Source organism: Pezoporus flaviventris, unplaced genomic scaffold (assembly GCF_033815535.1).
Source record: "Pezoporus flaviventris isolate CSIRO_AGI_PZ_B2104156 unplaced genomic scaffold, CSIRO_AGI_Pfla_v1 ptg000036l, whole genome shotgun sequence".
Lineage (NCBI taxonomy): Eukaryota > Metazoa > Chordata > Aves > Psittaciformes > Psittacidae > Pezoporus > Pezoporus flaviventris.
In genome coordinates, this window is record NW_026892584.1 from 21,404,183 (window position 1) to 21,429,437 (window position 25,255).

General features: G+C 38.1%; 1 protein-coding gene across 1 annotated transcript in view; it reads right to left on the reverse strand.

Moving 5' to 3' along the window:
- PRKD1 (protein kinase D1) overlaps positions 1–25,255 on the reverse strand; it is a 135,187-nt gene that overhangs the window by 12,524 nt on the left and 97,408 nt on the right. The window contains exons 5-15 of the mRNA XM_061463463.1: positions 20,155–20,365; positions 18,435–18,512; positions 12,462–12,666; positions 9,847–9,970; positions 8,975–9,052; positions 7,707–7,986; positions 5,258–5,310; positions 3,856–3,928; positions 2,807–2,913; positions 2,272–2,433; positions 836–934 (exon numbers count right to left, since the gene is read on the reverse strand). Of these exons, the coding sequence (XP_061319447.1) occupies positions 836–934; positions 2,272–2,433; positions 2,807–2,913; positions 3,856–3,928; positions 5,258–5,310; positions 7,707–7,986; positions 8,975–9,052; positions 9,847–9,970; positions 12,462–12,666; positions 18,435–18,512; positions 20,155–20,365 (1,470 nt within the window). The remainder of the gene's footprint in view (positions 1–835; positions 935–2,271; positions 2,434–2,806; positions 2,914–3,855; positions 3,929–5,257; positions 5,311–7,706; positions 7,987–8,974; positions 9,053–9,846; positions 9,971–12,461; positions 12,667–18,434; positions 18,513–20,154; positions 20,366–25,255) is intronic.

Genomic DNA, 25,255 nt, shown 5'->3' on the forward strand with positions numbered 1-25,255 from the left:
ACCAAAAAGCTTAGGCTTCTAGTGAAAGTACTAATATAAACTTATTCATTCACAGTATAAGAACACAGCAAACAGAAAAACTGTTTTATCAATGGCTTTTTCCTAAATCAAGCAAGTTGACAAGATTTAGTTCTTGAACTCCCACTTTCCTTATTGTGGACCTAGTTAAACCCTGTCTCTCTGCAAACTTCTAATTTCTTCAGACGGACAGACTTAGTTGCTTAAACACTCACTTAACACCTCAGTACAGATCCTTTCTTTCCAATTATTGCTATTGGCATTATTTAAAAATTATCAGTAGTGCTTCTGTTGAATATGGGCAGTTGGAGGATATAATAGATGAACTCTGGAGATCAAAGGTAACAGAAGTTGATACAAACATGTTTCAGTGAGAAATACAATGAGCCGGAAAGTATATTTAAATATTCTGCAATCTACCTGGCATTTAAATACTTCTTTATGAGTTCTTTTTAACTTTCAGAAAAATAACTGTCTTGCTGGTGACTGCTTGCAAATTGTCACTTATGTGGACTGAATCCACCAGATGAGTAATTTGTGCTGTGACAGTGAGCAAACCAGAAACAATCGCACAAGTAGTTATGTCACACTTCAAAATCTAGTTGAACAGTTTAGGTAAATGACACAAGGCAAAGATTTTCAAACATGTTGTCTTTGGAATGTTTGTTGAATAAGGGTCTATTATTTTCATATCTCAAAATTCTGTGTAGCTCCTGGAGGAGATACAGCAGGTCACTAGCCCTTTGTTCATAAAATAAGCATTGCTAAACTTAATAATGTGAACAACTGATCTTAAGAAAGGGCATTATCTACTTACCTGTGGGAAAGGATCTGCTGATGCCAGTAACACATTTTCTGGTTTGAGGTCGCAATGAACAATATTTTTGAAATGAAGATGTCTTAAAGCAACAAGGATCTGTGAAGAAACAAAAAAGAAAGACATTCTGTTTTAAATGTTGTACCTTTTTTTTTAATATAGATATTGTTTGGACATTATTGGTGGTCAAAGAAACAAGGACTGGTGTAGAGAGAAACAATCCAACAAGAATGTACCTTTTACAAGAATCTCTACAATGGAAAAAAAGAGAAAAAAGCAAAAATGTCAGCTATTGTGTGCTGTGCCTCAGGTTTTCTTGGTTTCACTGGATGCAGTATGGTTTTTCCTTCTCCAAAGACTTTATACACTAAACAGTTAAAAAACTAGGTTCTAAGTACCTGTTTACATTCTTTGGTTTGAAATCTGTGGATGCTGAAATATTTTCAAAATGACCTTCCAGATGTAAATTCACTCAAAAAATGTCAAAGAAATATTATGTAATCCAATTAAAACATTTTCTTGATGAATGCATCAGGACTGTTGCATGTATTTCTGTTCCATTAGACACCAAGAATACGGCAACAGAATGTAATATATTCATCCTATTCCCATTGCTTTAACTCCATTCCTTGATTCTCATCTGGGGCTGGCAGAATTTACTATTATATTACAGGAGGGAATGGCAAGGAGGCTGAACAAACCTGGGAAGGCAAGAAACCAAATTCTGAAGCTGGTGGTAGTTTTGCTCATGAAAGTCTGAAAACTAGGAAACCTGCTACATTCCACTCTAAATAATAAACTTCTACGGCAACACCGTTGTTCCTGCTCCTTTCTTTTTTCTGACTGCTGAAAGAGAGGCTGCTCACTGCTCAGTCATGTATTTAAACTTAAACCAGTATTATGGGCAGCCAAAGAAGCAATATGATAATACAACAACAGGAAGAACAGCAAAAAACCCAAACCAGATCACATTGTTAACAGAAGTCATACAGGAAGTCAAACTCATTTAATCAGAGGTAGGCAATGGAAAGATCCAATTTCAGCATAGAAAATATACACAAAATTGCATAGGAGGAACTGCAATTGCTATGTATGGGGCAGTTCAAGGGGCTCAAATTTCTTTGTGTATGTCTTCCACAATTTGTTGTTAGTGCTCTGCATCCCTTTCTTGTGCTTAATTCTTCAAGCATATGAGAAACTGTAGCTTGATGGCCCTCCCATATGGCAGCCAGACAGCTGCACACGTGTCTAGTCCTAGATCCTCTTAATGGTTTACTATCTATCAGATAATGTACACAAAGCCATCTTACCACGCCTGGTATTACAAATCAGGCTTTCACAAATCAGACAGGGAAACTATACCATAAGCAAAACATAAGAAACAGTGATAATAATTAAGCTCAAATCTCCTTCTAGGTCTATAACTAATTTCTTACCTGAGTAATTAAAAACTTGGTTATTCTCTCTGGCAATCTGCCCTTTTCACTTGATAGGATCATCTCCAGCATGTCTCCATGGAGTTTTTCCATAACAACAAACACTCTTTCTGGAGTCTCAAACATACACTCCAGATTCACAACTCCAGGATGGTGAAGATTCTATTATAAAGATAAAACCATGATCAGTGGGTTTTAGCATTACCTAACCAGTCCTCAGGCCTCTGAAAAGCAGAGAATTTTTTGGTATTTCATAATTTTAACTGTGTGCCTAAACTGCAGGCAACAGGCATGAAATTTCTATGGACAGTACAGGAACATGAATGGTCTTCAAATCAGTTTAACAAACACGTTTTTCTTATTGTGCCTAGTGCTTAAAACTGCAGAAATTGTAATTCCCAACGTGATGATGCCATCTTTGGTCCTGGCTGTTTACTGAGATTAAGCAGCAAAAATACTTGTGATTGTAAATTAATAATTCTGGTATTTATGGAAATGAATAAATGGAGTCAATAAAGTGAAAAAAGAAAAATACCTGTAAAATTGCAACTTCATTACGAAGTTGACTTTCCTGTTTAGTTGGAAACCTTAGTTTGTCAATTATTTTAATGGCAACATCTCTTCCCGTTTTGCGATGTTTTCCTGCAATAATAAAACAAAAGGCCTCTGTAAATTACCATGATTAATTCTGAGAAGTGTTCCATTTTTACTGGATTGTACAGACACAATCAAGTCATTCTCACAGCAAATTAAATCACTAAGTCATTATAAGTTTTCTTTCATTCCCCATCTTTCTAGCCTTTGACAAGAGAACTTTTCTTATTATCACCTGACAAAGCTGTTTAAAACCACAAGAAACACACACATATGAGAAACCAGGCCTGCATTTCAACAATATAGTTGCACAGTTAACTTTCTCACATATATCTATGCCTGTCCATATACTTAAGCTGCATACTCTGCAACCAGCAGGTTGTACGCTTAGTCCTTCAACAGTAGCTCCAGACTAGCAAATAATGAAATAAATGATCTTCTTCAGGCATGTAAGTGCATGTCCCAGGTTTACCAGAGGCCATAGAGATTCTTCAGTGAGAAAGTTATTATTCTCACTTCACACTGTCTCAAACAACAGCTTTACAAATACACTCCCAGAAACTGATGAAAAAAGGAGGAGAATGAGAGGAAAAACGAGTAAGAAAATAAAAAAGAAACCATTCTAAGAAACTACTGAAAAACAAAGAAAAAAGCTCACAAAAATGTGCCAAGAACAACAGCAAGATGGAATTAATTTTTTTCTTCTGTCCATTATTGTTCTTGAAAAGAACAGTTTTCTGCAACTCAGGATCTTCTTTACTAGAACTTACAGACAGTATGATGCTATTAATACACATTGATCCACTAATAGGTAGAAAACTTCAAATTACAAAACTTAGGCAACAAAACAATTTCATTGTTTAATGAATACTGCTTAGATAAATCAAAGTACATCTGATTTCTGTAACAAAATATTTCAGAGCCAAAATACTTTCACCGTTCAAGAAATGGTCTCTCTTAAGCATATTGTACAATGCACAAAAGCCTTACCTCCATAAACAATTCCAAACTGCCCTGATCCCAACACCTCATCCGGGAAGATTTGGTACACAGTGCTAATATCCTGTTTATATAAGCATAAAAAATATTAAGCCCTGAGATATGGAAACAAAATGTGCATTTAATTTTCTTTTTCTAGTGGGAAGCAGCATACATTTACTCTAGTACATTTCAAACTATGTTATCTGTCAAAAACATTCACATGGGTTTTCTTAAAAGCCACCTTAACTGCAATTGGTATAAAAGCTGCTGAATCCTCAGTATATTTCAGCTACTGCTAACTTCCAGGCAAGTAGCCTCCATCATGCAGCATTACACAAACTTTGTGAAATCTGAAGATGAAAGTACATATTGAAATAAAGAGGGTCTTATTAGCAGCATTCTACCCTGATATCCCAGGATCCCAGATCAAGGAATGACTGCTGGGTTTTATGAAAAGGGAAAACTTATGAATTTAAAATTTTCTTGAAAAAGTTCCTATGTCAGCTTATGTCAGCCATGGAAATGTAAGTGGTTTCTTAGTTTACAGAAATCTTTCTGAGTATCAGCAGTTCTGGGCTTTGGCTTTTTGTGTTTGTCCACTGAGATGAGTAAAGTATTCCATCCATGCCAGTGAGGGATTTGAATCATATATCTCAGTATTTCTTAGTGCCTAAACACAGGCTAAAGCACAAGCTGTTAGCAGATTCATTTGGGAGATGAAAACAAACCTCGTATCTTGAAGCTCAGTTTCATTTTCCTGACATTTAAGCAGCAGCATATACAACAAAGAGTAAAAGAATGCCAAGAAGTTGATAATAAAGGCTGTCTTGCCTTTTCTTAAGAAACAAATGGACACATGCCTAGCAGTCAAACTTCTCCTGTCAAACACCAGAACTGCCTAAAGCTTTACATGGCTGCAGGGAGTCATGTTTATTTCCTATGTCCTTATTTCCTATGTCCTATGTGTCCTGTGTATGTAACAACATACGTAACTGGAGAGAGTTTCATTTTCACACAAGACAGAGTATCTGATCTCTCGGTGATTAGAGGATATGGTATATTACTCAAGGCTTGTGATTAGCTTTACAAAGCTCAATTGACAAATTCCATGAATTAATAACTTTTACAGCTCTCTTTTCCTTTTGATAATCAGCATCCTGCAGGACCCATAGTCAAATTCTGTGTTAAATGAAATGACCCATACGTAGTTCTTGCTTCTCAAGAAAGGTTGCCATGAAGATGATTTTTCTCGAAAGTTATCAAAGCTTTTCTGTTTTGTTTGTTAATTTTTACAAAGTAAACAAAAAATGGCTGATGGGTACTCCTCAAACATTACCCTTTGCAAAGCAGATCAATAACTTTGCAAGTTTAATCACTGCATATCTAGCACCAGCACTCAGTGAACACTCACCACATTTTCTTGAACTTGGCAGTTTGACACAGAAATGCTGATGGATATATCCCCTGGGGAAGAAAGCAAAAGAGTAAAATATACTTTAGATTGCTGTGCTTTTAGTTCAAACATGTAGTCATAGGAAACGACATTTACATTACATCAATACCTACTGACAGCTCCAGAAATTGGACCAATTAGGTCAGCTTGTTCATTTACCAGCCAATATATAATTACATCAGGCCACAAATATGTGACTTGCATAACAGATTTTCAGTGTATGGAAAAGAACAGAATTATACACTTCATTATTAATTTTTTAACAGTGGAATTTCATCATTCCCATTTATAAACTTATTATTGCTTTTCTCCATGCTATTTTGGAGCTTTAAATCTCAGGCAAATAGCGTTATGTATGCAACTAGGGTAAACCAATTTTTCTGGTGGATTTAAGAAGTTTTATTTATAGTGTCACCTACAACATATTTGATACTAGATGAAGGCTAATACATATTGAAATTGGTCTGCATACTGTTAAAAGTAATACACATTTCAACTATCTTAAGGGACTTCATCAAAACACATTATGGAAACAAAAAAACATATATTTGTGCATCAGGTCCAACCTCCACAAATTCAAGAGCTTTGGATGTTCCCATAAGCATTTTCAACTGCAAACCTATTGAGGGATTCAATAAGGTTGGAGAATATGCCTATTATTGCTAACTGTACTACACAAAGTCATCGCTTTCAGAAGTAAAGAATGTTTCTTTGGAGCACCACAGCTTGTGTCTCCCTATTTCTGCCTAGAATCCTACTCACACTGTTTTTTCATTTTCTTAGTATGGATTTCAGCCTCATCAAAACCAGTGTCCTCACTATAAAGCCTATTTTTACACACTGAAGTTACTCACTACTACCCATCAGCACCTCTCGCAGTTGCAGTAAGCAGCACAAATAACTTCTGCCCCAAATGGCTTATTCCCTTGTCCTTTCCTTAGGAATAGACTGGGTTTGGAACTGTTTCCGTTACGTTTTCCATTATCAGCACCTCTCCTAGTTGTGGTAAGCAGCACAAAGAACTTCTGCCCCAAATGGCTTATTCCCTTGTCCTTTCTTTAGGAACAGACTGGGTTTGGAACTAAATGCTTCCGTTATGTAGAGGCTTTTTATCATTGACAGTTAGTTTTCAAACGTATGTACTGCCTTATGCTTACATGAAAAAAAGCATGGTTTTAAAGACATGGTCAAGTCTTATATTTTGAGAAGAAGAGTGAAGGTTCACCATAGGAATTTGCTCTAAAGGTCTCAGATTAACTTAATTTTTGCACAAAAAACCCAAAGATAAGTACAAATTTATACAGAAAAATTTCAGAGTTCCCAAGAGGAAGGCAGCTGTCATTCCAAGTCCAGCATTCTGAGTGATTTGTTTAGCTACACTGGGATTAAACCAGGGGCACTAGGCAACTAGCCTGATTGAAATGACATCCAGAATTGGACCCTATTTTATGCAGGAATGCAGATGAAAAAGCAAAGGATATTGCTAATCTAATCTGATATGTAAACTGTTGTGCCTGGAGATGTAATGCCGCAGCCTGTTGTATTACTTGGCTTCTGGAGGGCTTGCAATCTCATTAGCATTTTGTGCTGCATTAATAGCATCCAGATGTCAAGGGCTAAAGAGGGTGTATATTGCAACAAAAGGCCTAATCCAAATTGTGCAGACATACCCAAATTTGCTTTACACTGACTAGGCTTGAGTACAAGTAGCAGAGCAACTGCAATAGCAGATGCATAGTAGTGCTCCGCGATAATTTTTATCAGTACCTGAGCTAAATGTAAATGTTTGGTTTACATAAGCTGTCATCTTTGTTAGGGAATTACCCAAAGGTATGTAAATTAAAGGCAAAGATACATTCAGTCCTTTTGGTCCTGGGTAACATCCATGCCTTGTTGTGCTTAGAACAGCTGTTCTTTACACTTGAGCTCATTTCATCTCAGCATGGGACAATGCTTGTGGCAGTTGTAAAGCCAAATGTGATGAAAGGGAGAATATCATCTACACTGCAGTGACCTGAAGAGTGAATTGCTGCTTCTCAAGATAGCTAAAAACATAAATTACTGTAATCAGGGGAAAAATCTATTCATTCCCAACTGGAGGTCAGAAACTTCATGCCTCTGCACAAGGAGCCTATTACTCATGTGAGCAACACAAATGTGGATAAGATGCTTTACTAATCTAACAACCATCTGCTTGCTAACAAATCTGCATATTGTATATTAATACATATGTTCTAGTATAAACTGGAAACACAGGGATGACAAATTTAAAATATGTTTAAAATAATATGCAGACAGGTGATAAGTCTTTAGCAGCTGTGCAATACTTCCTTTCAATGTGTTCTAAGACTGAACAATGTCATTTGTGATATGACTCATCTGAAAAGGAAGAAATGAATAAACTTACTATGTAGGCTGGCTCCTGACCCAGTTGATGCCCCTTTAGGGATGACGGGCATCAGGGCATGCTGTATTGCCATCTCCCACATTCGTGCCACATCGATGCCAATACCACTGCTGATAACACTGTTATTCAGTGAAACACTTGAGAGGTTTTCTATGTTTTCTCCAACATAATAAACTATATTTGCTGTGCTTATTTCAAAACAATGAGGACTGGCTCCTTGAGGCAGCAAAGTGAAAGTTTTTGCAGGTTCCAGAGACAAAATTTCAGACAATGGGATTTCCTAAAATGAAAAAAAAAAACAACTCCACAAACTTTTCTTTCTGTGTAAAGAACATCAACATATAAAACTAAAGCATGACCTTTATTTAATTAATTTATGAAATTAGCTGTTTCTTTGAACCACCTGCTTCTTGTACAAACAAAAAGGCTCTTGTAACCTGAAACTCCATGGCACAGAGGACTGTTGATGGTAAATACTAAATGTTTCTTTCCAAAACCAAACAGAACTTTAATCATTTAATTAAACTTTTCAGACAAAGCAGTGATCTGTCCATCAGAAAAGAGCAGCACCATCCATGTATCAACAGAACCCCACGAGACAAATAAACCCCGCTGACTCCTTATTTAATAATTTATTTGCAATAAATTATTTGCAGAATAAATCTACTCAACATTAAGGTTCCAAAGCTATCTTTCACATATGCACAGACTTCATTGTTTCACCATGAACAACACTTAGGGCATGTTTCAGTGACATATTTTCCTGAGAGGAAGCCATATGAAAAAAATACTTTCCATTATTAAACTTGTTGCAGTAATGCCTAAGGATTAGGCATTTAACTGTCTCAGCTAAAAGGATATGAGCATTAAAACAACCTTTTACAATCAAAATCACAACACAATGTCCAAAGGACAGAATTAAAATAATATATACTACACCTAACTTTTTTTAAATAATTTGCATTATGAATGACAATGTCAGATGAGTTTCTTGGCAGAATTTGTCGCTGGCATGTGACATGTCATCATGATATGTCGCTGAACTGTATTTCTACAATATGTATTTTACAAGTCCTTGTTAGCTGATACTTGTCTGATCTGAGACTTTTTTGTGAAAGGCAAAACACGCATATGCAGCTTAAATAAGTAATACAAACATAGAACAAAGTTATAATACTAGTGGACTTTTAGTAAGCATTTCTTAATTCTTCAGTTTAATCATTATATTCTGCTGGTGGTGCAAAAAGAGACTGAAAAATATTCCTTACTTTGTAATATTTGCTTCCAGTATCATTTTGAAAAAGTGTAATGCATTTGCTGTCCAGTCTCCAGTAGTGTCGTTTCCTCTGCAATGAAAAACAAGGGGAAAAGCTTTCTAGCATTTTCCAAGTAAATTACTGAAATGTTCATTTCTCAAAAGCATCACTTCCAACAGGTTTTGCTTAAGTTTGAAGAGATGAATTGTGAATGATAAAGATTCATTTCCCATTACAAAATTTTTATGAGGACTTCACATTTGAGTTTAGGGTTTATAAGGCCACCCTCTGTTGTTTCAGTAATAACCCAGCTCTGTTCAAATTGCCCAAGTTAAAAAATTTAAAATGTCACTTTGATGTCTGCATTACATTCAGCACAAATTACTAAAGGTATGATGCTAAAATAATTAAACTTTCTTTTCATATCTGTTATAACACCCCAGCTCACTTTAGAAGGCCATATACCGAAGTCTTTTTTCCTGTTTTAGCAGGTCAGAAAGAATATAACTGTTTTCTACGCTAACTCTCTTTTACAAAAGTCTGAATTCACCTCTCAGGAGGGTATCTAGGAGGCTGCAGCTACAAGGTGAAGCTACTTTCCAGAAATCCTATGGTGTTAACATTATTTTTTAATTCTTTCAGAATGTCATTTACATTTGGCTGCCTCTGATAACACAACTGACATATTCAGGTTATTTTTGCATGTTATAACTGCCTCCTGTTTCTTATGATGACTCAGTTAAGACAAGTCAGGACTTTAGGAATCATAGTAACTGCAAAAAATGGCTTATGTGATTGCAAATTATCAATATATTGTTAGGATTTGTACTCTGTACTATCACAGAGTATGTACAGCAAGACAGGTCTTCCTTGACATTTCTTACCAGTGTGTCTTTGCTTGTGTAGTGAACCATCCAGCCCTCCTTCATAACTGTGCTACTTCTCCTTTTTGTGTGCTTCACAGATTGTACCACTCTCATTAACGGAATATTGTTGCTGGTTGAAGGGCTTGAGAATAGATCAATAAAGGCTTTTAGAAAGAAGGTAACTTTGGACAAAAAAAAAGAAATTCTTTCAAATCAGTATCAATATTTCTCCTATATCCAGATTTATATTTTTCATCATTATCAGACCTGGATTGGACACTATTTTGTTTTGTCACTCCAAGTGTCATGAGATTACACCAGCATAATGTCAGAGAACTTCTGAAGGCTTACATACACACACACACACCCCCTGACAATGTTCCTAAAGATGAGCTAAGAAGATGGGCAAACGACTAGGGCCTCTGCTAGGGTGTGAGAGCCATCGCTCAAGCCTATGCTATGCATGATTCAGACCAGTACTTGATCTTGAATCTCTCATGACCTAAGTAAACTTTGTCCATCAGATTACCATCCTGCAATCTTTTTCTGGTTCAAACACACAATGGAGTGATGACAGTTTACAGAGTGGAAAATGTGGCAGCTGCCTAGCTGTGCATACCCTTGCAGAGCACAGCAGAGAATTTGCTGGAACCTTTGCAGGAAAGAGGTTTAAAGATAATTTATTTTACCCTTAAACACCTAAAGCAAAGTCCCATTGTCTTGCACCCTGGGGTATGCACTCTGAAATTTTCCATGACTCAGCTGACACACAGTAAGTCAGGAAGGCATGGGAACTTGACAGCATGCCTGATAGCACTATCAGATAAAATCTGGAATATCTAGCTAGAGAGGTGTAAGAAAGAACAAGCACATCTGCCCACTTTCCTTGCTGTTAGAGTTAGCCATTCATAAAGCTTATTGAGCATAATGGAATGTGGACTCATAATCTGCTTCAGTCCTGAACGTAAGTGCTTAGTTATTTCTGGCAGAACTTTAAACAGAGATGCTGTGCTGTACATGAAAACACAGCAGACAGCTTGTGTTGTCTGCCCTGACAGCAGAGCTACTGGTACCACAACTCCAAGAAAAAAGAGCAAAAAATGCCCAGGAAAAGAATAGTATCTTAAGTTTCCACAACTGTGACTGTGGATGTCTGCAAATGGCCCTGCTTCACTATAATGCATTCTGGAAGTAAGAAACATTTTATGAAATGGCACTTTCGAATCAAGATGCAAAAAGTGTGCTGTCTTAAAGATTCAGTAAGACTGTAACATACAGTTAACACCTCTTTTTTGGCCTAAAAATGAACAAATAAGCTGAAGTGCCGATTTAAGTATTCTTACCCGTACTGGCAAGAGGTTTACATTTTTATTTGCCTTTTACAGACCAGTTAAAAATAATACATGAATATGGATGATCACCTAGAAATAAATGGGGGAAGCTGTTACAGGAAATATAGGAATGCCCCTCAACTAAGTAAAACATGTACCTTGGCTATCAATGTTTTTCATAGTTATAATTATTTATCTTTTGAAAACCTGCAATGCTGTCCATTTAATACAACCATAACGTTCAAAATGTTATATGACATTGATTTTCTGATATAAGCAGAGGCTTATATTCCAATGATACAAGGTGTCTATATACAGTATCTATGCAGGTGAATATGACAGTATGAAAACCAGTTCCCTGCTGTGGAAGGTAAACCTGCACACTGCTGAAATAGACTGCTTTCCACTAGTTCAACAGCTATATGTTAGTTACAGAGAACTAAGGGGAACACGTTACTGATACAGACTCCTAGCAAGTAAAGTAAAAGAGGAGACTGCAGGTCAAACAGGGACCTGTGGAAAGAAAAATATTCTGTAATTCTTCAAGGTACAGACCCCTTGCATCAAGGAAATTACAGCTGAAAGGATTTTAATTAATTCTAGGTTGCCTGACAATGAATAATCCCTGCTTTCCCCTCCTAATATTCTGTACAGTTCCAATAAGTGAATAATGTTCTCTTCAGACATCTTGAGGTAAGTTGCACAACTCAATTTTCATTTTCCTTCCTGATTAGTCATTTCACACCACTAACCTATTTTGTAAGTTGCTTCAAAGTACTACTTGAGGTTTGCCAAACTTTCCTTCTTTCTAAAGGTATCTAAAGCAGAAAACAATTTACCTAAAGCTGATTATACCATAGCCACTTACTTACACAACTTTTTAAATTTTATTGTTGCTCATTTCAATGACCTGGCATTGCACTATTAGTCAGGGAAGAATGCTTGGGGTGGGGGTGTGGGTGCGAAAAAGTAAAAAAGGCAAAAAATTGTTCTCTATTGCTTATGCACAAATAATTTCGCTACATATTTTTCATAAGAGAATAGACCTGTAACTATTACTTGCACATCAGTTTTCAGTTGCTACTTCAACTTTACAGTAATTTTTAAGCTTCTCTAAAATTCCTAATACATATGTTCAGTGAAGCAATCTCACTGCAGTTCCAGAACCACCACATACCACTAGCTCTCTCCATTCTCAGTGAGTGAGAATAGTGTCCATGGAGATTCCCCTTTGAGCCCTAGACGTGATACTTACAAATAAACACAAAAGAAGATGTAAAGTAAACTAACTCCCCAGCTCACCTGATCATCCTGTTAGACTCGTCATGATCCGGATCAGCATCCTGCATTTCCCCATTGTCACTATGGCATCCTGTCATTGACATCTCAGAATCATGAGCTATAGATTCTTCCATGTCATCTATAAAACCACTGTTTCTTTCACTGTCATTGTCGTCACTCCCTTCTTCCATGACCACATCAGACTCGGCCCCAGGACTAAGAAGATCTGGAATATTGTTTCTGAAGTTATTATATGAAAACATACAATACTCCAATCACAATATCCTTACACATTCTGAGCTTCAGGAAACCTCAGGTTCTTTTTGGAACTCTACAGCCTGGGTGTACCTTTACTTGGTACTCTGTGTGCTGGTTAAGTGTGGTTTTTAACCAGTTACTTAGAACATCGCCAAAGAAAACTGGAAATGCATCAAACCAAAATAATTTCAGAAATACAACTTTCTAATAAAAAATGCCAAAGTCAAAGCAGAATTTCTTATCCATGGACTTCTAACAAACATTCTATACTCATGAGCTTTATTTCTGAGATCTGACAGATTTTCTATACAGCTTGAATGCTGTGTACTGGCTTGATGGCTGTTGGCAGGCTAGAGTTGAAAACTGATGCAAGAAGAGAAGTAATTTCAAAGCTAGAAATTTTGTAATAATGATGATGACATGACGACGAACTACTGAAATAACTCCCAAGACAATTACTCATAATGTGAACTATATTTTTTTTTACACTTGGAACAAGTGTTCTCTGTGAAGGCTGCACAATATGGAACAGTAACCCCTATTAGTGAAATAACGCTTCCTGCTTTTATAAAAGAAATATTAAATAAATATTTAAATGTTCAATGGCATAGAAAAAACATGAAGACTTAGGATTTAACTTATTTGGCTATGGCTTAGTATTAATAGTATCTTCTAGGTTATATTTAAATTATATTAAACTTTCCAGTTTCAAGATTAGATATACCTAAGCAAGATGAAAGTAAGAAATAACTTTTGATTGTACTGCTGCTTACGAATGGATTTCTGTGGAAGACCTAATGACTTACATTACAAAAACAACCCCCCCCAAACCCCAAGCAAAATGAAGCAAACACACACACACACAGAAACCCAACCTGCTGTTACACAGGCTGTGATCTAACATGGCAAAATCATCAGTCCTGTCAGACAGTAAAAACAGCACTAGTTTTTCTGGGATGTTTGCAGTGTTTCAGTAATCTGAAGTAAGGTTGAAATCACATGGAAGACACCAAATAGTCTCACCAAGAAACTTCTGCCTTAATTGTGTGGAGGAATGTTCTTGACAGTCAGTGTAGATGATGCCTCAAAAGAAAAAGCACACTGATCTGACTGACAGCAAAATGTTTTGAATTGATGGCATCTCAGTCAAATTGGAAGTGCACAACTGAAAGGTTTGTTTCCATGTAGAGTAGTCTTAAAATATTTGGATATAAGTTACGGATGTGTGATTGAAAGATACATTATAGTTCATCTCTAGCAGAAACAATCATCCACTCATGAATGACACTTTACGGTGCAAGGCTATCTCTTTGCTATTCCTACAACACTTTTTAAATCTCTATATTCAATAAACCCACAATCAGTTAAAAATAGCCTCCTACATTTAGGATGTAATGTGTTTATTAATGAGACCATACTTGGAATTTTATTACTTCAGCTCTTCCTTCACTTACTATTTTGGGCAAAATGTATCACACAGCAGATGGACAAAGTGACAGATACTTTATTAAGTTTGAAAACAATGTGAATCAAATTACTGTAAGAATAGAAATGAGATAGCAAGATGAAATTGCCTTTGATAATCCTAACGACCTTACATCAGTCATTTAGGATAGACAACTAAGAGTTAGAATCATAAAAGGGTTTGGGTTGGGAGGGACCTTAAAGATCATCTAGTTCCAATCTTCCTGCCATGGGCAGGGACACCTTCCACTAGACCAGGTTGCTCAAAGCCCTGTGAAACCGCTCCAGCCAGTGAGTTGGCTTCATTCGGAGATCTGCTCAGATGCCTCAATACAAATGCTCGTAGAATGGGGAATAAACAAGAGGAATTAGAGATGTGTGCATGTCTACAGGGGTATGATATAATAGGCATCACAGAAACATGGTGGGATGGCTCCTATGACTGGAGTGTTGGAATAGAAGCTTACAGGCTCTTTAGAAAAGACAGGCCCAGCAGACAGGGAAGGGGAATAGCTATTTATATCAGTGATAGGCTGGAGAGTATGGACCTCTTTCTGGGGACAGGTGAGCAGTCAACAGAGAGCTTCTGGGTCAGGGTCAAAGGGAGAACAGCAATGGGGGACATTATTGTGGGGATGTCCCACAGTATGTCCACATATCCCACAGGATATCCCACAGGATGTCCACAGCAGCTATAGGCTGCCTGATCAAGAGGACTCTGTGGATGAAGTACTCTATAGACAGATAGGAAAAGCCTCACGCTCACAGGCCCTTGTCCTCATGGGGGTCTTCAACCACCCTGACATCTGTTGGAGCGAAGTTACGGCCCCGCACAAGCAATCCAGGAGGTTCCTCGATTGCGTAGAAGACAACTTCCTTCTGCAAGTAATAGAGGAGCCCACAAGGAGAGGTGCCATGCTTGACCTCGTGCTCACCAACAGGGAAGGGCTCATTGGAAACGTGACGCTCCAGGGCAGCCTTGGATGCAGTGATCACAAGATGGTCGAATTTGAGATCCTCAGGACAGTGAGAAGAGCGTGCAGCAAGCTCACTGCCCTGGACTTCAAGAGAGCAGACATTGGCTTCTTCAGGAACCTGCTTAGTAACGTTCCATGGGATACAGCCCTAGAGGGCAGAGGGGCCCAAGACTGTTGGTTGATATTCAAGGATCACCTGCTACAAGCTCAGGAGTGTTGCATCCCAACTAGAAGGAAGTGCAGCAGGAGGGCCAGGAGACCTCCTTGGATGGATAAGGAGCTGCTGAGGAAACTTAGAGGGAAAAAAAGAGGCTTATAAAAGGTGGAAGTGAGGACAGGTGGCCTGGGAAGAATACAGGGATATTATCCAGGAAGCTACGGACCAGTTCAGGAAAGCTAAGGCCCAGTTAGAATTACATCTGGCAGGGGATGTGAAAGATAACAGGAAGAGCTTCTACAGGTATGTAGCAAACAAAAGACAAAATAGGGATAATGTGGGCCCTCTCTGGAGGCTATCAGAACTTGCTAACCTAGATTTGGAGAAGGCTGAGGTTCTCAATAACTTCTTTGCCTCAGTCTTCACTGGCAAATACTCTGACCACACCACCTGAGCCTTGGAAGGCAGATACAGGGACTGTGACAATGAAGACCTTAGGCCCACCGTAGGAGAGGATCAGGTTCAAGATCATCTTAGGAACCTGAACGTGCACAAGTCCATAGGACCTGATAAAACTCATCTGTGGGTCCTGAAGGAGCTGGCGAATCAAGTTGCTAAGCCACTGTCTGTCATATTTGAAAAATCATGGCAGTCAGGTGAAGTTCCTGACGACTGGAAAAAGGGAAATATAACCCCCATTTTCAAAAAAGTGGAATATGGAAGACCCAGACAGCTACAGACCAGTTAGTCTCACCTCTGTGCCTGGCAAAATCTTGAAGCACATTCTCCTGGAAGGCATGCTAAGGCACATGAAGAACAACAAGGTGCTTGGTGACAGCCAGCATGGCTTCACTAAGGGGAAATCCTGCCTAATCAATTTGGTGGCCTTCTATGATGGGGCTATGGAACTGATGGATAGGGGCAAAGCAGTTGATGTCATCTATCTGGACTTGTGCAAAGCGTTCAACACTATCCCACACAACATCTTTGTCTCTAAACTGGAGGGACATCAATTTGATGGACAGACCACTCAGTGAGTAAAGAACTGGCTGGATGGCTGCAAGCAAAGAGTTGTGGTCAATGGCTCAATGTCCGGCTGGAGACCAGTAATGAGTGGTGTCCCTCAGGGATCGGTGTTGGAACCAATCCTGTTCAACATTTTTGTTGGTGACATGGACAGTGGGATTGAGGTGCCCTCATCAAGTTTGCCATTGACACTAACTTATGTGGTTTGGTTGATATGGTGAAGGGAAGAGATGCCATCCACAGGGACCCTGACACACTTGTAAGGTGTGCCAATACCAACCTCATAAAGTTCAACCATAACAAGTGCAAGGTCCTACACCTGGGTCTGGGCAATCCCAGGCACAGCTACAGGTTGGGCAAAGAAGAGATTCAGAGCAGGCCTGAAGAGAAAGACTTGGGGGTGTTGGTCGATGAGAAAATGAACATGAGCTGGCTTCAGTGTGCGCTTGCAGCTCAGAAAGCCAACCGTATCCTGGGCTGCATCAAAAGGAGCGTGACCAGCAGGTCGAAGGAGATGATCCTGCCCCTCTACTCTGCTCTTGTGAGACCTCACTTGGAGTATTCTGTGCAGTTCTGGTGTCCTCAACATAAAAAGGATATGGAATTGTTGGAACAAGTCCAGAGGAGGGCCACAGAAATAATCAGGGGACTGGAGCACCTCCCCTATGAAGACAGCCTGAGAAAGTTGGGGTTGTTCAGCCTGGAGAACAGAAGGCTGTGTGAAGACTGCATAGCAGCCTTCTGGTATCTGGAGGGGGCCTACTAGGTTAATGGGTTCAAACTTAAACAGAGGAAGTTCAGGTTAGATATAAGGAAGAAATTCTTTACTGTAAGGTTGGTGAGGCACTGGCATGGGTTGCCTGGGGAAGTTGTGAATGCTCCATCCCTGGCGGTGTTCAAGGACAGGCTGGACAGAGCCTTGAGTGATATGGTTTAGTGTATGATGTCCCTGCCCACGGCAGTGGGGTTGGAACTAGATGATCTTAAGGTCCTTTCCAAACCTAACCATTCTAGCATACCATAAATAAGGTATAAATTGTGTAAAGACTAAAAAATAATAATAGTGACTCCAAGAGTGAAGCTTAAGGTGCATCAGAGAGGACATGCAGTAGGAGTGCAATGGCAACCTTCCAGAACATCATGCACCTTATAATGTTTCAAATTGGATACTTAGCATCCAAAATATTTTTGCCTACAAGGATTGGCTTTAAACAGTAGTACTTTCTAATAATACAGTCACACTACTATGAAAAACACTATGAAAAATTTTAGTTAACATTCCCAATTTTGGAAATTGTTGGTATGTCTTCAATAAAGTAGCTCACAGGTTTAAAGTTTGAAAAAAAGATTCCTGAGAAGACAATACTCTGTTAGCCTCAAAAGCAGTTTAGGCTGACAACTTAACACAGTAATATGCATTAGAAACTGAACACTTCACCACACTTCTCATTCCCTCATTACATGGAAAACTGACATTTTCAAGGCAATCAACAACTCATCTACAACCACCCTTTTTTTCCTCCAGTGCCGTCTGTCAAGCCTACCCATAAATTCTATACTTGACACAAAACTGACAGCACATGTATGGGAAAATCGGCAGATATTCAAGCCTTTATTTCTGGCAACTGATATGATCCATTTTATACCAACAGTAACTAGTGGAATTTTTCCTGGATGGCATTCCCAGTTCTTCCAGGTATGCTTTTCCTTCTCGGTAAGATTATCTTAAAGCAAACACTTCTTCCCTCTCCCCCAGATTAAAAAGCAATTTTGTGTTTGTATCTGAATACCACCTTCTCATGGTTATGGCTTTTTGCTTTACTTTAGCATTCTGCATTCAACAGGCCATGATAGTCAGACCATTTTGCTGCTGACACCATCTCTGAGGCACAGGCTGAGCCTGTCACTGACACCTATTTGGAAGACACACACTCTGCTCTGAGCCACTTGTAGGGTTCCTCCCACATTTCATCTTTGACTTAGAAATATTGCAGAGGAAAGGCCACTCCCAAGCAGTGGAAAATTGTGTCTTTGCATAGTTCTCAGTTTTACATTTCTTTTATTTAACTGATGGTTTAAACAATGACAGAAACCGCTGTTAGGGCAACTTACCTCCGTTAATGGCAACTTCCCCCAGGCAGTTATTTGGCACTTTAGGAGCACAACGTTTGTGACAGTTGAACCTACAGTCTGTTAAGGAAAAAAGGGATACAGCAGAATTACACCTCTCTTCCTGTGACACAATTGTATTTTTTTCCTGCTCTTGAGCCTATATATGTCAAGCTCTACCACTGCACACTACTACAGATTTAACATGCCCAAAGATCACTCTTTATCCTGGGTGCATGCCATCTGCCAGTGGAAGGGACAGGATTAAAGATGCTAGAAGTGTGTTTCCTTAGGGGGAAAAGAAAGCATTACAATGGGCAGTTGGGTGGAGGCACTACCTGCAGCTGAAGGGTGTGCTCAACTTGGCTAGCGGAGTGACGGGGAGACCCAAGTGCTTGGCTGCAAAGTTAGAGCTGCTTTTCCAGTATATCTCCTGCAGTTGAAGAGACTGAATACATATCAAAAACTGCTGACTGAAAATTGAAACAGCAGAACCCTAGCCAACAATTATAAGTGAGAAAATATTTGTTCTTTACATCTCAAAGCAACTTCTGTGCTGCTTTCAGTGGATGGTTCCTTCAATTCCTTCCTTATTTCCCAGATATTTTTATTTCAGTCTACCTTTACTTTTTTCATATGTGTAAGTAGCACTTTATTAGACTTCATCTTAACTTTTTATTTTGGCTTCTGAACACATCTTATTTAAACTAAAAGCTGTAAGTTAATAACACACCTGGAAAAGCAAACAGTAGGAAGGAATATACCAAGGTTGTCTATATCCTTGAAATTATTTAACTTCAGATCCAAAAATCAACTGAGGTGTAGCAGGGCCAAACTGTAGGCAATTTTTTTTTTTTTAAAACCAGGTTAATATTTGCTTATGTCATTGGGATTCAAAATGAAATGGAACAGGTTATGCCTTTATAGATATTTTGCTTTAGTTAAATCACATCAGAGTCACATATTAAGTTAAATGAATGCTACTGAATTTTTGCAGGGAGTTAGTTCAAAGAAGCAACACAAAGTATACTGATTAATCCTATGCGATTACTGCTTATTTTAATAGAAGGAAGGTGATTTTAAGAATCTGATAGCCAACATTATCTAACACCATACCATGCACGAGGCTTTGCATTTAAGGCCCCTCTAGCTGGCTAAGGTGAACCAGTAGTCTAGGCTACAATCCAAGCAGCTTGGTTCACTTCAGCACCTACTACGGTACAACAGCATGAGACTTCAAAGCACTTTAGTTAGTTACACTGGAAAAATGTGGTTCTAAATTCTCATATAAGCTCATCTTAATTCCATTACAACTTCCTCAAACCCCTGAACTACTGGGACGCAGGCACATACTTCAACATAAAATTTTGCAGATTAAAAACAATGAAGAATACAGTCTTTTGTGTTAACTATTATGCTGTAATTGCCTGTGAGCACAGGCTCACCTACTGCTAAATACAAGATAATTTACACCTGAACCAAAAAGGTGTGAGCTATTGCAGATGTACTGCAGGGTAAAAATGAACAGCCATGCAGACAGCTCCTGCAGAACAGCAATTACTGTAATTTTGACTCCAGTTTAATCCAATGTAATTGTACATGTGTCTACACCTAGGCAGTTTGGTGAGGAAACCATGAGTAAGGCTACATAGTAACCACTCAAACGCTAATTTACTAATTTTATTATGCTTAGCTTTTATGTACCTAAGGGGTGTCTGCTTACCTTTGCATTGCAAACCCTGTCTAAAAAGCCCTTTGAGAAGCTTCTTGCAGTACTGGCAAACTGTTGGCCGTGTATAAGAGTGGATGACGAAAGTGTGAGGCACTTTAACCTTGGACAGTAAGATCTTGTCAAGCTGAATAGGTCGCCCAATATATGATTGTGAATTTGATCTCTTCTCTCGCCCAGTGAATGATTCTGATGGTGTCTTTTGCTGTGAAATACATAAAAAGAACACGTGAAATAATCATGATGTTCTAACTTTTAAAAGACTATCACACTCACTCACCTCATGAACAGTAAGTCGTGTCATAAAAAGAAACGTGTTTTTAAATACTAATAGAAAGTGCAAATCTCGCTGACTGCTTATGAAAAATTTGAATGATAGCAAACACTATCTTTGCTGACACTACTGTCATACATTCCACATTGTGACTGAAACAGGGTTTCAGGGTTTTATTGAAAAAAGAAAAAAAAAAAGAAAAAAAAGAAAAAAGAATTAAAATATTAAAAATTTCTCAGAAAAGCATTTTGCATTCTGACAAACACACAAGCCATTTTTACCCCTCTTATTTTCTGTTTTATACCAAATTTAACTTTGAAAGGCTGTATTTTTTGTATAAATATTAGAAACTAGTTACCTTATTCCATGTGCATGCAGGAGTTTGATACAAAAGAGATTAGTTTTTTCCATCCCCTTCATTTAGAATTTTTGCTATCACTATAATTTTGCTATCAAATGTGGTAAGCCACATTTAGATTACACACAATGTGTCACAATAGGTGTATAAATGCACGTAGCTAAATATATATAAAGTGAGACATACAACCTAAGGTATGGAATAAAAAGAATTTCTGAAAGAAATTATTAACCTTATATTCTCAACTCATGTAAATAGGTAATTACCCCAGAAATCAACTGACCCAGAAAGCTGCCTTCTCCCAGTAGCTGAACTTAAGAAACAACCAAACTACACCCACAATTAACACTGAAAGGAGGGCAAAAAAAAAGCTGCAAGATGCAGCTTGCTAATTTAAAACTCAGCATCTTCTTACCGTCATCTGCAAATAATAACTGAAGGCTAGAAAACCAGTCATTCCCATCTGATATCCTCTAATCTAATCTAAACTAAACTTACTATTATCACTTTGCCTTCATTTTCCAAATTATTGCCAAATCAAAAATTATTTTGGCAACTGAACAGTATTAAAAGCTTTTAAAAAAAATCCAAATTACTTCTATCTAGTTAACCTCATGCTCAAAGGATTTTAGAGATCTTGTTTGTCCCAGATTTTCTCACCAAATACCTTGCAATTTTACAAACTCCAGTAGTGTTGCTGAAATGTACTAAGACTCATCTTAGGCACTTATATGATTATCAGAGAGACACATTTCCCTACAGCTTTGGCTCTGACCACTGAGATATGCTGCCCAGATGATGTCTCATCAAATCTTAGTTGTGGTACAGTTTGAGTGTTGGACAAATTATTTGCTGCAAGTTTTGTTTTTTTGAGTTGGGTGGCAAGTTTTCAGCTTTGATGTGCTAATATATGCTTCTGCATAGCTCTGAGAAAACATCAGGTTTTACAAGTGGCATATGGTGTAACACATCAGCAACTCTTAGTTTACAATGTTTTCGGGTAAAGAGGTAAAGCTGAATTTCATCTTCTCCCATACTATACTCCCATACATCAGTAGTCATGGATCTGGTCTCTCTCCTGCATGCTCAGGCCTGATATGAGGGACTTGCACTCCCTCCCTCTTCCAGACAGTCACAATGTGACCCCTCGGCTACTCTCAGAACTATCAAGGGAAGGGAAGCTGGTGACAGCTCAGAACTCATGGCAGTAGCAAACAGCATCACTCCACACCCCTCTGATGACTGACTAGGAGGAGGAGCATGTCCTCCCTCTTGTCAATGATAAGCTTCTTCTCCCAGTATCTTCCAGAACTCCTCTCAATAACCCCTCAACTTTAACTTCCAACACTCCCAGCATCAGACAGATTCCACAATTTAAAGCCCCCAAAAGAAAACGAGTAACTGTTCCATTTTCACTGCAAAAGTGAGAATCTCTTCCACAAAGCACCTTCTTCTTTAGCCAGTGTGCTTTGTTTCTTAGAAAGATAAATTACTTTTTCCTGGTAGTCAGCCAGGCTACTGACTCAGCAGATCTGGAAACTTCCCAGGAAATGACTGCTTAACTGGATTACACCATGGAAACTAACAGCCTGTGCAGCTCTGAACGCTAAACAGTTCTTTAGAACAATCATCCCAGCAAGGTAATCTATACTTTAACAGCTCAGAATATGATTTTCCAAGTGACAACAAACACAAAGAAACATGTGCAGATATTTAACTATACAGATGTTCAGCCAAACAAGTGACACCAATCTCATTCAGAGCCTTCAATTCAATTAAGCCTTAAACTATGAGAATATCTAACAGAATCCAGTGTTTGCTTACATTTTCATTCTGAAAAAAAGGGTTATTTTTAATTCCAAGATGGGAGAGATGCCAAGCTTTTTCTTCAACATGGGGCATTCAAGCATGGTCCTTACTAGCGTTGCCCCTCCTTCTTCAACTTTGAATTTTGGGAATATGCTGAAGCTACTCATGGTTTATCTGGCAAGCTTTGTTAAAAACTATTCAAAGACACAACAATTTGTCTACAGTAGACAGAAGCACAAAGTAATTGTGCAGAACCCTGTCACTGCTGAAAGGAGAAGGTCCTCCATATAACCATTGCCCCAAAAGTAAAAATACTTCAGAAGGAGATCTTTCCTGTCTTTTTTACCTTGTTCAAATCCATTGCAAAATACAATTAAGAGACTTAAATAAATACTGATTCCCTGACAATGAAATTCAGCTGTTCCTATTACCCTGGTGAGCCTGACTGTCTTCTAGCACCACACCTATCACTTGCAGGCACAGAAATCAAAGAAACTTTAGGGAGATGCTGAAGGGGCTAATGCGAAGCAATAAAAGCTGACTACCTGGATGCAGAGTTGGTGTCTTGGGAATGAAGACAAAGGCTAGACCTGCAATCAGATACAGAGGCCAGCCTAAAACATAAAATAGACTGCTGTTTGCCTGACTTCTTTTAAAAGGTTTCAACAGTCACATTAAAACTGTCCCAGGCATTCTGACAAAACTTTACTGAAGGCCTTCATGTTCTAAAAAAGTCAGAAAAGAAATACTTCCATTTTGACAACTGATACCTCATTTTACATCATACTTGCAGAAACACATTTAAGTCAGTAACCTTCACTCAGAAGAAAATAGGCTACATATCCTATATTCTCCAAAATACATATTTTTCCAAAACTGTTCACAAAGCAGTGCTAACGCTAACCTTTCGTAGGCTCAATATCTTAAAAGTATTTTGACATTATTCCAGTACTTTACACTGAGATATTCAAATAAAACCAACTCAGGTATTCCTACAATTTTGAAATGTTTGCCTTAACAAAAGAAACAAACTATCATGAGTTAGGTTGGTTTTGATTTGTTTTTTCTTTTTTATTTATTTACTTGGACAACTGAGAAAAGTGATGTATATTTTAAAGAAACAAACAGCAATAACTGTCTGTATGAAGTTATATTTTCAGCTTTGAAACATGCATTTCCTTCCTGTATTGAAGGCAGAGGATAAAGCCTTAATATGTTCATATACAATTTCTTCACAGGAAGCTACTGTCAAATGAGGTGCTAGATATCTATGTAACCACAAGGACTACTATGTTTTTAATGCAATGCAAATGTTGACTTTCTTTTACAAATTAAACTATGTGACTGTAATTAAGTGAATTCAAGGAAACAAATCTTCAGTTAAATATACTGAAATACCACACTTAGACTGCAATCAACTGTGTTGTCTTTTGAGGCTTTTAGCACTCTTTAAGTCAAGTGTATGATTTAATCCTACAAGCTCCATAGTTAAATAGCTATGGCTTCAAAAACACTTCAGTGTCACATGTGTAAACACATCAAAGAACTGACTTCACTATGAACTGTTAATATTAAACTATCTACAGATGGAAATTATTATGTACCCTGCTCCTCCACTCAGACAGCAAACAGTGGTTTGAATGTTCTGTCTGTAACCTGACTTATTTTGTAAAGTAACAAGATTACTGGGTTTCAGCAGTTATTGTGTGACTATGCTGACTTTTCTGAGTCACGGATTTCCCAAAACAAAAGCCCTTTTTTACAGAGGACTTGCTAGTTGAATTAGGCATAAAAGGGCTTACACAGCACCAACCTTTTTTTCCTGCATCTTACAGACACAAGTTCCTTATAAAATACTAGGTTTAGATTGCTCTTCTATTATATGCTTTATAATCTTAAGTACAATAATTTTGAGCAAGAAATTATTTTAATGTAAGTCTCTTGCACTACTAGGATGCTCACATCATAAGCTGCACTCAGTAGCTCAGTTGTGCCAACTGCATAGAACTATTATGAAAGAAAAAAAGAAGGCACATACCATGATACAAAGGTATCTTAGCCAAGTTCCAACTGAAGACAAAACTATTTAAGGAATCTTTGCACAATTCTGGTTCACTCAGAATTGCATATTTTCCTCCAATGTCTGTGTAAATGAGTCCCACCTGACACTGTCTCCACACCATCTCTACTGAATCAGGGATAAGCAGTAGGTCTTTGGGCTTAACCAAAGCCACAGGTTTGGAAAATGTTTTTGGAAAAGCTTATATATTAGAAAGTGCCATTGAACATGTGTGGGCCAGGAAAAGAGGAGATAAAAGTGTCCTAATTTCCTATATCTGCCAAAGTACAAACTGCCCATTGGGATCTTATACCATTTCACAAGACCCAACACTAACACGAACAATGTCTCAGAGATGCTATAGGAAAGTAAACTGCGTACTTCAGGATGTGCCACTTTTTTATATTTTCAACATGTACAAATCCTTGTGTTAGCACTTAGAAACTACAAGAACTTAGCTCTGAATGTGTGTTTACTTAGGCATATCATGCACTCCTTAGAATTCCTACTGTCACAGTCCCACAAGAAGTACACATCCTCAGTTTAATGGTTACTTATATGAAGGCTCATAAGCTGACAACTGCTGTTACTATTG